General features: G+C 48.9%; 1 protein-coding gene across 4 annotated transcripts; it reads right to left on the bottom strand.

Moving 5' to 3' along the window:
- Positions 1-2,892: 2,892 nt before the first annotated feature.
- Positions 2,893-14,317, bottom strand: WFDC3 (WAP four-disulfide core domain 3). 4 transcript variants are annotated; one of them, XM_060122845.1, is made up of 6 exons: positions 14,225-14,306; positions 13,750-13,902; positions 12,273-12,361; positions 4,490-4,621; positions 3,745-3,930; positions 2,893-3,128 (listed from the first exon to the last, which is right to left on the bottom strand). In XM_060122845.1, exons 3-6 carry the CDS (start codon positions 12,349-12,351, stop codon positions 3,112-3,114), a joined length of 414 nt encoding a protein of 137 aa, XP_059978828.1. In that variant the 5' UTR covers positions 12,352-12,361; positions 13,750-13,902; positions 14,225-14,306; the 3' UTR covers positions 2,893-3,111. The 4 variants fall into 4 exon arrangements, with proteins under 4 accessions (XP_059978828.1, XP_059978827.1, XP_059978826.1 ...); XM_060122844.1 differs by having other exon boundaries at positions 13,750-13,831; positions 14,225-14,303; XM_060122843.1 differs by lacking the exon at positions 13,750-13,902 and having other exon boundaries at positions 14,225-14,317.
- Between the last annotated feature and the right edge of the window lie 12 nt (positions 14,318-14,329).

The following is a 14,329-nucleotide window of genomic DNA, read 5'->3' as shown; positions in this document are numbered from 1 at the left end:
AGAGTAAGGGTCTGGTTTCAAATTTCACCCAGGAAGTTCCCAAGGTGAACCAGCAGGAAGCTGAGAATTAGGGAGGGGTGGTGTGTGGCTTTTCTACCAAGTCAGAAGCTAATTTCAGGGTGCAAGTTTAGGGAGTAGGACCAGGGTCCACAGAAGACTTACACTCGCAGGAAGGAAAGGTTCTGATGGCTTTTTTGGTTTAAGGTACAACAGCAGGAAAAGCTGCACAGAAAGGTCTTGGAGGCGCGCAGCGGGGAGGGGTGGGGTGTTGTAGGCTGCAAGACGTGGAATTTGGCCTCCTCTCAGCCCTTGACCTCCAGCTCCAAGTTCAAATTCAGCCTGAACTTCAGCCCTTTCCTCCTCTCTCTCTCTCTCTCCCCTTTCTATCTTCCTCTCTCTCTCAAAAACTTGCTACCTATAGGCAGGTCAGCAGCTCCCATGCGGACAGGATGGGCTGCCCCAGATGAGAAGGAAAGTTCTGGAAGGGACCCCTCTCCCAGTGCTCAGCCTGAGCTGCACCTGGAGCTCACACCTCCCTCTCCAGTCCTGCTCCCCACCCGGCAGAAAATCATCCTACAGGGGCTTCCCTGGTGGCGCAGTGGTTGAGAGTCCGCCTGCCGATGCAGGGGACGCGGGTTCGTGCCCCGGTCCGGGAAGATCCCACATGCCGCGGAGCAGCTAGGCCCGTGAGCCATGGCTGCTGAGCCTGCGTGTCTGGAGCCTGTGCTCCGCGACGGGAGAGGCCACAACAGTGAGATGCCCACGTACCACAAAAAAAAAAAAAAAAAAGTTGGGAATTACAAAAGCATTTCTGCAATATTCAACATGAGCAGTGATACCATTTATTTTTTCTTGTTACAAAAGCCCTGCCTACTTAGAAATTTCTGTCCGAATTTTAAATGCATATGTCCTTTGACCCAGTATGGTACACACAGTTTATTACCTACCTATCCCAAAAGCATTCCCTCCTTTCTTCTTGCTAATAGAAGCTCGATTTTTTTTTTTAATTCTCAGCGCTTTTTTTTTAAGTTGTGTATTTTACTTTATTTTATTATTTTTTTGGCTGCATTGGGTCTTTGTTTCTGCAGGTGGGCTTTCTCTTGTTGTGGCGAGCGGGGGCTACTCTTCGTTGCAGTGCACAGGCCTCTCATTGCAGTGGCTTCTCTTGTTGGGGAGCACGGGCGCTAGGCACTCGGGCTTCAGTAGCTGCAGCACACAGCCTCAGTAGTTGCAGCATGCAGGCCCTAGAGCACGCGGGCTTCAGTAATTGGGGCACACGGGCCCAGTAGTTGTGGCTCGCGGGCTCTAGAGCACAGGCTCAGTAGTTGTGGCACACGGGCTTAGTTACTCCTCAGCATGTGGGATCTTCCCGGAACAGGGATCAAACCCGCATCCCCTGCATTGACAGGCAGATTCTTAACCACTGTGCCACCAGGGAAGTCCCATCAACTTTTTTTTTTTGGAAGTATAGTTGATTTACAAGGTTGTGTTAATTTCTGCTGTACAGCAAAGTGATTCATTTATATATATATACATTCTTTTTTCATATTCTTTTCCATTATGATTTATCACAGGATATTGAATATAGCTCCCTGTGCTATACAGAACCTTGTTGTTTATCCATTCTAGAACCTCGATTTTTATAGCCACGTGGTCACCTGCCTCAGCCTCAGGGATGAAGCAGGATTAATTTAAGATCTTAGGTCACTTTCCCATTAGCGTTTGCAGACATTTGCTTTCCAGGCCTTCCTTGCAGCTCCAGCCAATGAGATGACAAGGGAAGCCTGGGAAGGCCGTGGCTTCTGGGGAAGCCACTCTCCATCAAGAAAAAGAGAGCATGGTTTGCTGTAAAGGTCTTTTCACCACTGCCCTCTACACACAACTTCCTGTTGTGACATCTAGAGCTGCAGTAACCATCCCACACCCATGAGGTGACCGGCACAAGAACAAAAGCCAACACACTGAGGATGGTGGAGACGGAAGAAATGACTCTGGCCATCAGTGTTTCGGTCCAGCTGCTGAACCAGCCTCGCTGCCTCTCTCCAGACTCTGACGTGAGAAAATTAAATGTCTTTATTGGCTAAGCCACTATTAGTTAGGTTTTCTATTAATTGCAGCCCAACAAACTCCTAATGGGATAGACTTGGGAATTACATTCATTCTTTCACTCATTCAACAAATATTTACTGAGAGCTTGTTCTTTGCCAGGCTCTATTTAAGAAACTAGAATTCTACTACTAAGAATTTACCCAGATTTATCTGCAAAAGTAGGCCATGATTTTTATATGTGAAAAAATGTTAATGTCCAACAAGAGGTAACTGGTTAGTTATTTTCATGGAGCTGTATTAAAAGAATGTATGTGATGGCATAAAGGATCTCCAAGATATAGAATAAAAGATCTCCAAGATATAGAATATATTGTTTGTCTACATAAAAAATATATATTTTAAAAATTATCTTGGTCCCAAGAACCTAAAGACATCCCTCCCTACAGCAAAGCTACCTGGAGGGGACAAAACACCTGTCTTGGAGCCAAGGGCTGGCCCCCAAGGAAAGTGAGCCAAGGTGGGACCATCCAAGTGACTCAAAGAACTAGCCACTCACCCCAGTTCCATTCCCCAACTCACATTCTCCAACAAAAGAAAGGTCAGCAAGTCCAAAAAGAGGCCTGACTGTCCCACTCCTGGACAAGCCTATGGCAAGTCACCCCGGGTTTGGCTTCCATCCTTCTCCCCCCTGGCCACGCCCAACCAGCATCCATTTCCAGTGTTCTCAGAAAGAAGGGATCCCCTATCCTTCCTAAATAAGTCAGTCCCATAATCCCACAGCCACGTTCAGACCCCCTTGCTCTCTTTCCTCATCTTAGCCCTCAAGGAGCACAGACAAGAGGGTCAGCATCGGCCTTTATTGGGGAAAAGAAGCACCACACACCCACTTTCCAAGCCCAGGGCTGGGTTTCCTACGCTCAGGGCAGCAGCAAGAACAGAAACAGAGCAGAGAGGGCAATGAAAGTCCCTGGGGGTGTCACAAGCCCCAGGACATCATCCTCTCCTGGCTACCAGGACAAGCCCCCTGGAGTCACCAAAGAAACTCAGGACACATCAGGACAGCTAGGGCACCGGGCTCTCTGCAAGTAGAAGAAACATCAGGTCACAACTGTGCCCTCCTGGCTCCAGCTCCTCAACATGTTTTTTCCCTTCCACCCTGGAGAAGTTTGGCAAAGATTGCTCTCAAAGGCCTTACATAGCTCCCTGCTTCCCAGACAACCCAGTCTAAACTGGCATTGAAGACTCTTATCATTCATTGACCAACCTTACATTTACTGTTCAAAAAACAGCCTGTCTGTTCCCTTACACACTCTCTCACCACCCCCATCCCAGCTCCCCAAACACATCACATACATTACCCCCTCTGTGCCTTTGCTGACCGTCACCAGACCACGCATGCAGCATGTTCTCTGGGCTCTCCTCCCTTGGTCACATCCTGCCTAGGCTTTAGGGCCCAGATCAAACCCTACTTCTAGGAGAAGGACCTTCCCAAGCAGCCACACTTACTCGCATCACCTATATGTGCATACTGCCTATACAAGGGTTCTGATCTCTGACATAGAATCTTTCTCTCCAACTAGACTCTCCAGGGCAAAAACTGTCTTGCCCTTCTGGAGTCCCCACCCAGCACCTAAGCCAGTGCTCTGTACATAGCAGTTAAGGCCATTGTTATTGATAACAATGGGCTGTACTCACCTAATTCAAAATTAGACCTGATGGTCCGGTTGGGGTTCAGGGCCAGCTGGGGTGGCAGGATTGGCGGGACACAGAAACGGCCACAGCCTGACTTGCAGCACTTTTCCCCAGCTGGGCAGTTCTCATCCACCATGCAGCTGACAATGCACAGGCCCGCCAAAATGTTTGGACAGTCGCCACCCCGCCCTGTGGGATAAACAGGCATAGGTATAGAGACAGGAGGGTTGGCTGCAATGACTCCAAGTTCCCATCTGGGACTTAGAGGCTCCAGATGAATCCATCCCTGATTCTAACTAGATCTTAACCAAAGATCTGGCTGGAAAACCTTGAAGTTCAAGGATCCAAGCCCCTGCAGGGCCCCAAGAGAGCATCTGGACTAATGATTTCCAAATGGTGTCCCACAGGAAGTTCTCTAGAGGTACCTTGGGACTTGATACCTCTGTGGGTTTGGGGCTGGGGCTGGGTGGGATGCAGAAGGAGCAAGGCTCCCAGAGCACCACCCTCTCCCCCTATGCTTGGGCTTCCTACTAACACCCACTGCCTTCCTCTAGTTCTTTCAATGCCAACATGGGCCCCTTGGTCCTTGGAGGAGGGCTGCTTTGGGTTGAAGGGCTAGGAGGACTGGAAAGATGAGAACTCTGACTCCTCCCACGAAGAGAAAGAGAAGAAGGCCACAGATGGCTCCCTCCCAAGCCAACCCTGGGACCCCAGGAGCACTCAAGTCTTCCCCAAAGAGCCAACATACCTCCCTTAATGTCTCCATGGCAGGCATGGCCACAGCCAGTGCTGCAGCACTTATGTCCCTGAGGACAGGATGCGTCCCCATCACACAGCTCTTCACACGGAAGGGGGTCTGCAGGACATTCACCGCCAAACTCTGCCATAAAATCAGAGCATTGGGGCCCAGAGGTATTCAAGCCCAGTGTTTCCAGTTATTTTTATTGGGACTCTGAGTACAAAATACATTTTCCATTGAGTCCCATGTGTACTTTATACCTATTTATGTGTAAAATGTACATATTTATGTGCATACATGTATATGCAATGCTGATACTTCATATTCTATTTCTTTTTTTTTTTTAATGCTGACCACAAAATACTAAATAGCTATCCAGACTCACAGACTGAAAAGCACTGTTGAGGTCTAACACATTGTGGCAAATGCACTAGCTGCTACCCCCATATTCATCCTCCCTCCTTGCTTACTGTGGTCGACATCAACACTGCTGGCTGCTGGAATACACGCTCTTGGGTAGCCCCCTCCCATACCGTCTCTGGGCTCGACTGGGTGACTTGCTTTGACCAACAGGACACCAGCCAAGTATGATGCAAGCAGAGGCTTGAGCAACACTTGCGTACTGGGGCTTGAACACTCCCTCTTGGAAACCACCCACCGTGCTGCAAAGCAGCTTGGGCTAGGCTGCGGGATAGTGAGACGCCTCCGGAGAGAGAACCTGGAGGAGGAGAGGCCATCCTGGACATTCCAGCCACAGTGGAACTTGCCAGGGAGCTCCCAGCTGCATGAAGGACCTCAGCTGTGCCACTGGGTATAAGAACTGCCCGGCTAAGCCCAGCCAACCCACAAAGCCACACAACTGTGAGAAAGAATGCACTGTGTTAATGTTGATGAATTCAGGATTGGGGCTTTGGGGAAAAAAAAAAGAATGCACTGCGTTACGTCACTAAGTTTGGGGATCGTTTGTTAGGTGGCAATAAATAACTGAAGCATTTGTGAATAGAACCCCAGGCTTGTTCTGAGAGGCAGTGAGCCCAGTCAGCTAAAATGATTTGCTTCCCCCATATTCCCTTGTAACTAGGGGTGACCACAAACTAAGATATAAGCTGGGAAAACTATTGCATTGTTGGTTCAGGGAATACAGCTGTCAAACTGCCCTCTCATTTCTTTCTTCTTCCAGTCCAAAGACAGACAAGGAATCAGAGCAGCCTTCTTGCAACCAGGAGGCACCCAGTATGAAGACAAAGTCAAGAATTGCAAAGGAGAGACAGAGAAATTGCTTCATCATGGAGTCACCACACCAGCCCTGGCGCTGACTTCAGGACTTCTTGTTATGTGAGAAAGAAGAATCCCTGTTGGTTTCATTTTCTGCTTCATGTAGCCAAACACATTCTTGATGTGCCCTTTCACAGCCCCTAAGAAGATAATGAAACTCAGAGAAGAGAAGGGGTTGGCCCAGAACTGCAGAGTGAGTCAGCGGCAAAGCAGGACAAAACTCAGCTTCTCAGTTTGCAATGAAGCACTCTTTCTACTACACCATCCTTAAGACATGTGGGCAACAGGCCAGGTCCACGGGGGCAGGCACACCCAAGAAGTCACATCCAAACCAAACCCACTCACCATGACTCATTCCTCTCAGTGTTTATTTCAAGTTTTTTAAATGGAGGGGAAAATGACAGGCAATTCAAGCTTTGTAGAAAACCGAGACAGGACTGGCCCAGTGCCTCTGAGAACGAACATGTACATACAATTGGACACACCTGGCTCTGGGAACTCTGACATGATGGAAAAAGCAAGTGTTGGACTCCAAGAGAATACATGCAGCTAAACAATCAAGATATAATAACCTGGCATCCTAGGATTTTTCGGAATAGCCCCTATTTCAAGTATTTTTTGCCATTGTCCGCTTGTGTCACAATTATGTGTCTTGATATATTTTATTCAGAAAATATGGTCACTGTAACCACCAGATGTATCTCCCCACACCTCCCCACCTGTCTGACAAACACTAAAATCCATTTAACAAGGAACAAAGCCTTTTACCCCACGGTTGAGAAGGCTGCGCATAAAAAAAATCTCCCTGGTAGGGAAAAACACAGCAACATAAACTCACCAAGTCACCATGTGCCCTAGAGTGGAGGCCTAGAATACCACACTTTCCAGATACCACCATTTTTCTGGGCCCAACTCTGAAGTAACCAGTGCCAGGAGGACGCTGCTACCTCTGCCCTCATCCTCAGGACCAGGCATAGAGACCAAAGCCCTACCCTCTCCCAGGCCAGGCTTCCTTGAGGTCCCTGGGGTTTTGTCAAATATTAGAAGCAATGAAGGGACACTTAGGAAGACAGGCTGAAGCCCTGAGGGTCACAGCACATCCCCACGGACCAGTGCCCAGCAGAGCCACCCAGTCTAATACCCTATCTGATGCTTGAATCCCTGCCAAACAATCCCCTACTCTCAGCTTGAACAGCGGGAATTAAGGGGGCTTCAATAGCTCCAAGCCAGACCATGCCATCCTTATACTTAAGCTAGACAGCCTTAGGTATAAGGAAGTCCTTCTTTATACTCAGCCGAAATCTGTTTCTATCCATTGGTCCTTTTCCTATCCCCAGAGACCTGGCAAAAACATGGCTCACGCCATCTCTTTAGCCATCCTCTGCCTTTCACTGCCTTAGCTTTACCAGGCTAGGTAAGCTCAGTTCCTCATAACACATGGTTTCCAGTCACCTCACAGGTATCTTAGCAGGAATCAGGATGAGAAATAGGAAGGAGAGCCAGAACGGGGATGGTCATCCCTAGCCTCCAGATATGCCCCTATCCCAAGATCCCAAGCTATCACCAGAAAAGTAGAATAAAAAGCTGAAGCCTAGGAAATATGCACACTTAGTCTTTACCGTTGCCCCAGCTCCAACCTTCCCCTAGGGAAGAATGCCAGCTGCTGGCAGAAAATAAATTTCAAAACTTCTTAAGCCAAGAAGGGCCCTCTGAGCCTTCAAACCTACTCCTCTTCTCTTGTAAATAGACAGACACCCAGAAGCGGGAAGGATTGGCCTGAGGTCAATGGTCACAGAATTGGGTCCCAAACCCCCAGCTCTGACACTAGGTCCACTGCCCTTTAACCCACATCATGGTGATCCCCTGCACTCCGCAACGATCACCCAAAACCAAATCACCAAGCACTGGGACTCAGCTCAGTTCTGCCAAAAGACCCAGTGGTAGACAGTTTTAGGGGTTAGGAAAACTTATAAATAAACTAGTGTGTCTGGAACCCCCAAGACCACTCCTAGTTTTGGTGATTCTCTAGGACTCACAGGACTCAGCATACTGTTGTACCCATGGCCATGATTTACGACAGCACAAAAATACAAAGCAAAATCATCAAAGGGAAGAGGCGCACGAGGTGAAGTCCAGAGGAAGCCAGGCGCAAGCTTCCAAGAGTCCTCTCCCAGGGGAGTCACACAGGATGACTTCATTCCTCCAGTATGGAATTGTGACGGTACATGTGAAGTGGTATCTACCAGGGAAGCTCACTGGAGGCTTAGGGTTCTTCCTGCGGTCTGGTCACATGGGTGCTCTCTGCCTAGCTCATACCACTCTTATTAGTTACGGTGGCAGGAACTGTCTCAAAATCCAAATTCCCAGAAGCCCACCAAGGCCAATCTTGTGAGCAGGCCTTTCTGAGAATATCAGTCTTGGGCCTGCTGTGTCAACTCTTAGCTGTACAACCAGCAGTGAGGTTTTAGAAAAAGGGGACCCAAACACACAGGGAGCCCATGCCATCAATGCATATGAAGGATACAATGTACATGTCGTGGGACTTCCCTGGTGGCGCAGTGGTTATGACTCTGTGCTCCAGGGCTTCCCTGGTAGCTCAGTGGTTAAGAATCCGCCTGCCAATGAAGGGGATGCGAGTTTGAGCCCTGGTCCAGGAAGATCCCACATGCCACGGAGCAACTAAGTCCACACGCCACAACTACTGAGCCTGCACTCTAGAGCCCGCACTCCGCAACAAGAGAAGCCACTGCAATGAGAAGCCCGCGCACCACAAGGAAGAGTAGCCCCCACTCGCCACAACTAGAGAAAGCCCGCATGCAGCAACGAAGACCCAATGCAGCCAAAAATAAATAAATAAATAAATAATAAATTTATCTAAAAAGACTCCACACTCCCAGTGCAGGGGGCCCCGGTTTGATCCCTGGTCTGGGAACTAGATCCCACATGCATGCCGCAACTAAGAGTTTGCATGCCACAACTAAGGATCCAGCAAGCCACAACTAAGACCCAACACAACGAAATAAATAAGTAAATAAATAAATAAATGTTTTTTAAAAATAATAATAATGCACATGTCATAATAAGCAAAACAGAGGGTCACGGGGGATCAGGAGGGTTCAACTTTCATGCGGTGGAAGGCAGGCCATAAGGGAGCCAGAGGGGACAACTCTTAGGCCATAATCTGAATCTTCACTCCAAAACCTCCTCCTCCGCCTCCCAAAGTTGTCCCCTTCTCAGTAAAGACCACCACCATCACCCAACAGCTCCAGCCAGACACTCACCACCCTTTTTGACACTTCCTTTTCCTCAACACCCACATGTGCTAACTTCTTTCCCCGGGCCTGTCAGCTTCACCCTCAAAAGTACTTCAAGTCTGCCACTCTTCCAGGTCTGCACTGTCACCACCCTGGTCTGAGCCATGATCACCCCCAACCCAGCCTGGCATATTGGCCTCTCAACTGGCCTGCCATCTTCTACATTCGCCCCATCCATTCTTCAGACACCAGCAGAGTAGCCTTTTTAAAATGAAAAGCGGATCAGGCCTCTCCTGCTTTTATAGCCCCCTTTAAAGGCCTCCCATTGCACTTACAATAAAGCCTTAGACAGAGGCCCCGGAGACTTCCCCAAATCCTGGACTCTGCCTCAACTGGAACCACCTTCCCTCACCATCTCTTTCCTCCAGCCACACTGACCTTTCCCCTCCTTAAAATAGTAAGCCCTGCCCCACTCCACTGCTTTTGCCCCTGCAGTTCCCTCTTCATAGCACTCCACCCAATGGCCAGCTCCTTCTCGTTCTCCAACTTAAAATGACACCTCCTCTTTCCCTCTCTTTTCTTTCCCTTCATTGCACTCATCACGACTGGTGGTTATTCTTGCTCGTTTATGATTATTTACTGTGTCTCACATCAGAGGGTGAGCTCCATGAGAGCAAGGGCCGTGGCTACCATGCTCACCCCAGGATGCCCAAATGCCAGGTAGGGTAGACACTCAATATGTACTGAATCCATTTATAAGTGAGCAAGTGAATAGACAAGCCAGACCTCAGATAGTTGGGAGGGAACCTGAACAGCAAGGTGCTGGGCATAACTATACGAGCTGTCAGGTATTATCTGGCAGGTTTTGTACAAGTTTCTTATGTGCATTTCTTCTCAACTGCATGCTGTAGACTGAATATTTGTATTCTCCGAAAATTCATATGTTGAAACCTAATCTCCAAAGTGAGGGTATTTGGAAGTGGGGTCTTTGGGAGGTGGTTAAGCCAGGAGACTGGAGCCCTCATGAATACTAGTGGCCCTTACTGCCCTTCTGCCACGTGAGGTCACAGCAAAAAGACGGCAGGCTACAAACCAGGAAGCAGGCCCTCCCAGACACTGAACCTGCTGGACCTTGATCTTGGACTTCCCAGCCTCCAGAATAGTAAGAAATAAATTTTTGTTGTCTATAAGCCACCCAGTCTATGGTATTCTGTTATAGCAGCCCAAATGGACACTGCATTATCACTCTATGAGATAAATACCCTTATCTCCATTTTAAGGATGATAAAAATGAGGTTCAAAGAGATGAAAGGACTTGTCCAAGGCCACAGAACCAGCAAGCAGAGGAGCCTGGTTCAGACCCATGCTCAGACCCGAACTGCCTCAGGGGAGCAGGTCCCAGGGTCTGTCCTGTGCCCTCAGACACCCTGACATTCCTCCAAGTTACCAAACAGACAGGACAGGCTATGGTAAGCTTCTGGCAAATCAGAGCTTAATGAAAGTAGAGATTATTCATAGCCCAGGAAGGGGAATTCCCTGTGCAGTGGGCTGTAGCAACGAGTCCCGCTGGGTGAGTGGGCCAGCCCTCCTCCAGGAAAAAGTAGTTAGCTAATATCCCAGCAGAAATATTACTTCCCACCAGACGAGGAACCCCACTCAGCCAGTGGGCTCTGGGAGAGGTGCAGAGAGATCACTACTCTAACCGGCCAAGCTCCAAGGAAAGAGGAAGCCCCATCTGGGCTGGCCAGAGCCCAGGGCAGCTCACCAAGCTGCCTCGCCTGGCGGCCGGCCTCACCCTCAGCCCCCGCAATTCAGCCATCACCTTCAAACACTGCAAAGATTGTACCAGGCCTGACAAGTTGACAGTGAGTGACCCGCATGAGACAGATTCCCAGGCTCTGGTTCCAGAGCTGGCCCTCCAGAGTCCTGGCAAAGAGTACAACACTCTATTCTCCCTTACGGGCAGGCTGCCCAAAGGAGCTGCTGCAGCCAGGCGCAGACAACGCCACTGGGTACAGGGAAGGGGCCTGCTACCTGGGGAGGTTTGGCTGGAAGGAGGCCAGCCTTAACAGGAACCCTGAGTTCAAAGTATAAGATGCAGATAATCAATGGCCTGTTCTCTCCTGACAGAAGGCAAAGAACTGGGGACACGAGTGATTAAAGGAGAAGAGACCCCCCAAAAGGGGAAAAAAGAGGTGAGCTAAATTTCAAGAGCCAACCTAGGAGATAGGAAGCTCTCTGGCTCTATCTAGCCCAGAGGCAAGATCGGAAAGGAGACTCGGATTTCGCCTCTCAAGCCAACATACCCTAGGGGTGCCTGCTCGACAGAGCCGACCACAGCCTGCGCTGCAGTGCTTCTGCCTAGCCAGACAGGATTCATCCTCCCGGTATGGCTCTTTGCATGGGGTCTTATCGCGAGAGCATTTTCCTTCTTTCACTGCAAAAGTTATCACTTGAGATTGGGGCAACTGGCGAGGCCTCAAGAAACAGGGAATGGAAGCCAAATGTACTTCGGGGACTTTTAGTCTCTCCAAAATTCCTGTCAAAAATATTTCTGGGGCTTCCCTGGTTGCACAGTGGTTAAGAATCCGCCTGCCAATGCAGGGGACACAGGTTCGATCCCTGGTCCGGGAAGATCCCACATGCCGCAGAGCAACTAAGCCCATGCGCCACAACTACTGAGCCGGCGCTCTAGAGCCCGCAAGCCACAACTACTGAGCCCGCAAGCCTAGAGCCCGTGCTCCGCAGCAAGAGAAGCCACTGCAGTGAGAAGCCCGTGCACCGCAAGGAAGAGTAGACCCTGCTTGCCGCAACTAGAGAAAGCCCACGCGCAGCAATGAAGATCCAACGCAGCCAAAAATAAATAAATTAAATAAATAAATAAATTCAAAACAAAATATTTCTGCAACCACTTTCCCCTTCTCCCACACAGCTGCTAACATGCACCCAGCACCACACATGGACCAGCCACTCTGCAGAGAGAGAGACAGAAAGCTTGGGGCGATCCTATTCTCACCCTAGGGTGAGAGCCCTCGGGAAAAGCTAGAACCTCTAGTAAGCCAGACTGGAAGTGCTATCTCCAGAGAGGACAGAGAAAGCCAGGAAGACCTATCCTGGCTGTCCCAAGAATCTATGCGTCCAGTTCTGTTCTACAGAGAAGACCATCCCCCCAGATGAGGACCCTCACTCTGGGAGGAGGCAGGGGATGACTTCTCTAGTCGTTTTCTATTGCTGTTAGCCAGGGATCCCAAATGATAGCTCACCATGCTCTCCTGCAGTCACCCAGGATGCCACAGACCCAAGAGCAAGAAGTGCCTTCAGGAGGAAGAGGCAGCTCGACATGATGATGATGCTGAGGGTAGAGATGAGAACTCAGTTCAGGCCAGACGTGTACACCTTGCCTTGTATCAATACATCAACCGAGGGAAGGGCAAGACTAGGGGATTGGTCTAAGGCCAGCCACAAAGTTTTCCCTTTCGCAATAATCCCCAACGATGTCTTCTCCAGACAAGAAGAAAAGTGACTGGTTGCTAGTGTGTGGGAAAATTCCTGGCACTACCAAAAGACACACGTGATGGGAATGATCAAACTCTGCAGTATACACAACATCCCTGGACAATGATGAGGAGTCTAATGGGCAGCTGAGGAAATGGAGGGATGGCCACTGGATAAAGGATCAAAGAGAGCCTTAGAGGGTTTTGGAAGGACACAGCTACAGCTGTAATGAGAGAGGAAAGGACTAGAGACACAACTAAAGAAAAGAACCAAAGCTAATAAAATGCACTGTGGCTCCTGTCCATCCTAGCAACCTAGAAAACAGAGAATGGAACAGACCGCTTAGAAACTATCCAAAAACTACAGAAAAGCAGTGTTTAGATTTGTTCAGAACTAATATAAATGCACCAAAAACCTAAATCTTGGTCCCTCTAGCCCATACAGGGTATTATTGGACTATATGAAGGTTAGTCAACAAAACCCAAAAGAACAGTTGCTATGACTCAAGTAGTAACCTAGGTCATATATACTCCCTTTCTTTATCTCTTCTTCCTATATTTCTTTTTATTTTTTTTATCTATTCCTTTGGTCAACCATGATACCTAACAGCAATACCTATTGGCATTGCTTAGCCTAATAAGGTTAAAGGGTAAAAACCTCCTTAATAGGGACAAAGAGTTTGGTGCCAGAAAGTTGCCTTGTTGTTTTAAGGCTGATATTGGAGCGTGGAGATAATTAACATTTATTGATGACCTAACATGTGTTTTATACACATTATTTATTTTATGCCTCACAATAATCTTGCAGAAGTAAGAAAACTAGTTCAGAGGGAAAATTAGCCAAGGTCATTAAGCTAGTAAGTGGTAGGTGCTGGAATTTAATAATAGTAAAATGACAGATAACATTGTTTGAGGGTTTACTACTGCCAAGGTTCTAAGTACTTTACATGAATTAACTCACTTAATTCTCATTGCAACCCTATGAGTTAGGTACTATTATCCCCATTCTACAGATGGGGAAACTGAGGCACAGAAAGAAATGTGGGTCACAGCTAATAAGTAGCAGAACAAAGGTAAGCAGTCCAATCCCATAGTCAGTGTTAACCACCATATCATAATGGATTTGAACTCAGATCTTTCTAACTGCAAAACTCATGCACCTTCTACTACCCCGTATTACGACCTGATAAAAGTAATTTTATCTACCACCCATAAGTAGATCCAATTCTATTCATGGACGTCTTACCTCTAATGCAGAGCTAAAGGGGCTCTGGGGAACTCCACAGCTGTTAAATCCCGCATCCCCAGCCCATCCCAGTATCACGCATCTGGGGAGAGAAGCCCAGAATCTTCATTCAGATGCCTTCAGACGCCAAGAGGCAATCCCTGGGGTCAAGGCCTGGAGAGACCACTGGGTGAGTGGGATGGCATGGGCCAGACCCCCTCTTGCTGGGTTTCGGGGTCCTCGCATTGGGCCCATCCAATTCCGGGGGCTGAGTGCCAGGCATATTAAAATCTAGTTTTCCAGAGACAACTGCAGGCGCCTCGGTACCAAACGCTGCCCTCCGCTCCCCAACACCAGCCCGAGGAAACCTGCTCCCCTCCTCCTGACCCGCACTTCTCCACGGGTCTTGGTCCGGCCAGAGAAAGATCCTTGACTGAACACCCACAGTTTACACCCGAGGGGCGGCCGCTCCCGAGAGGGAGCCTGGTCAACCTACCACAGGGCCTCTAAGCGTCTGGGACCCGGCGAGACGCGGCGGCTCGGTTTCCCTGGTAACCCTGCCGCTCGCTGCGTCGCGCTTCCGGAGACTGCGGGCGGCGCG

The sequence above is a fragment of the Lagenorhynchus albirostris genome, chromosome 15 (assembly GCF_949774975.1).
Source record: "Lagenorhynchus albirostris chromosome 15, mLagAlb1.1, whole genome shotgun sequence".
NCBI classification, from domain to species: domain Eukaryota; kingdom Metazoa; phylum Chordata; class Mammalia; order Artiodactyla; family Delphinidae; genus Lagenorhynchus; species Lagenorhynchus albirostris.
The sequence above is the reverse complement of the archived record's forward strand: the minus strand, read 5'-3'. Positions and strand labels throughout refer to the sequence as shown.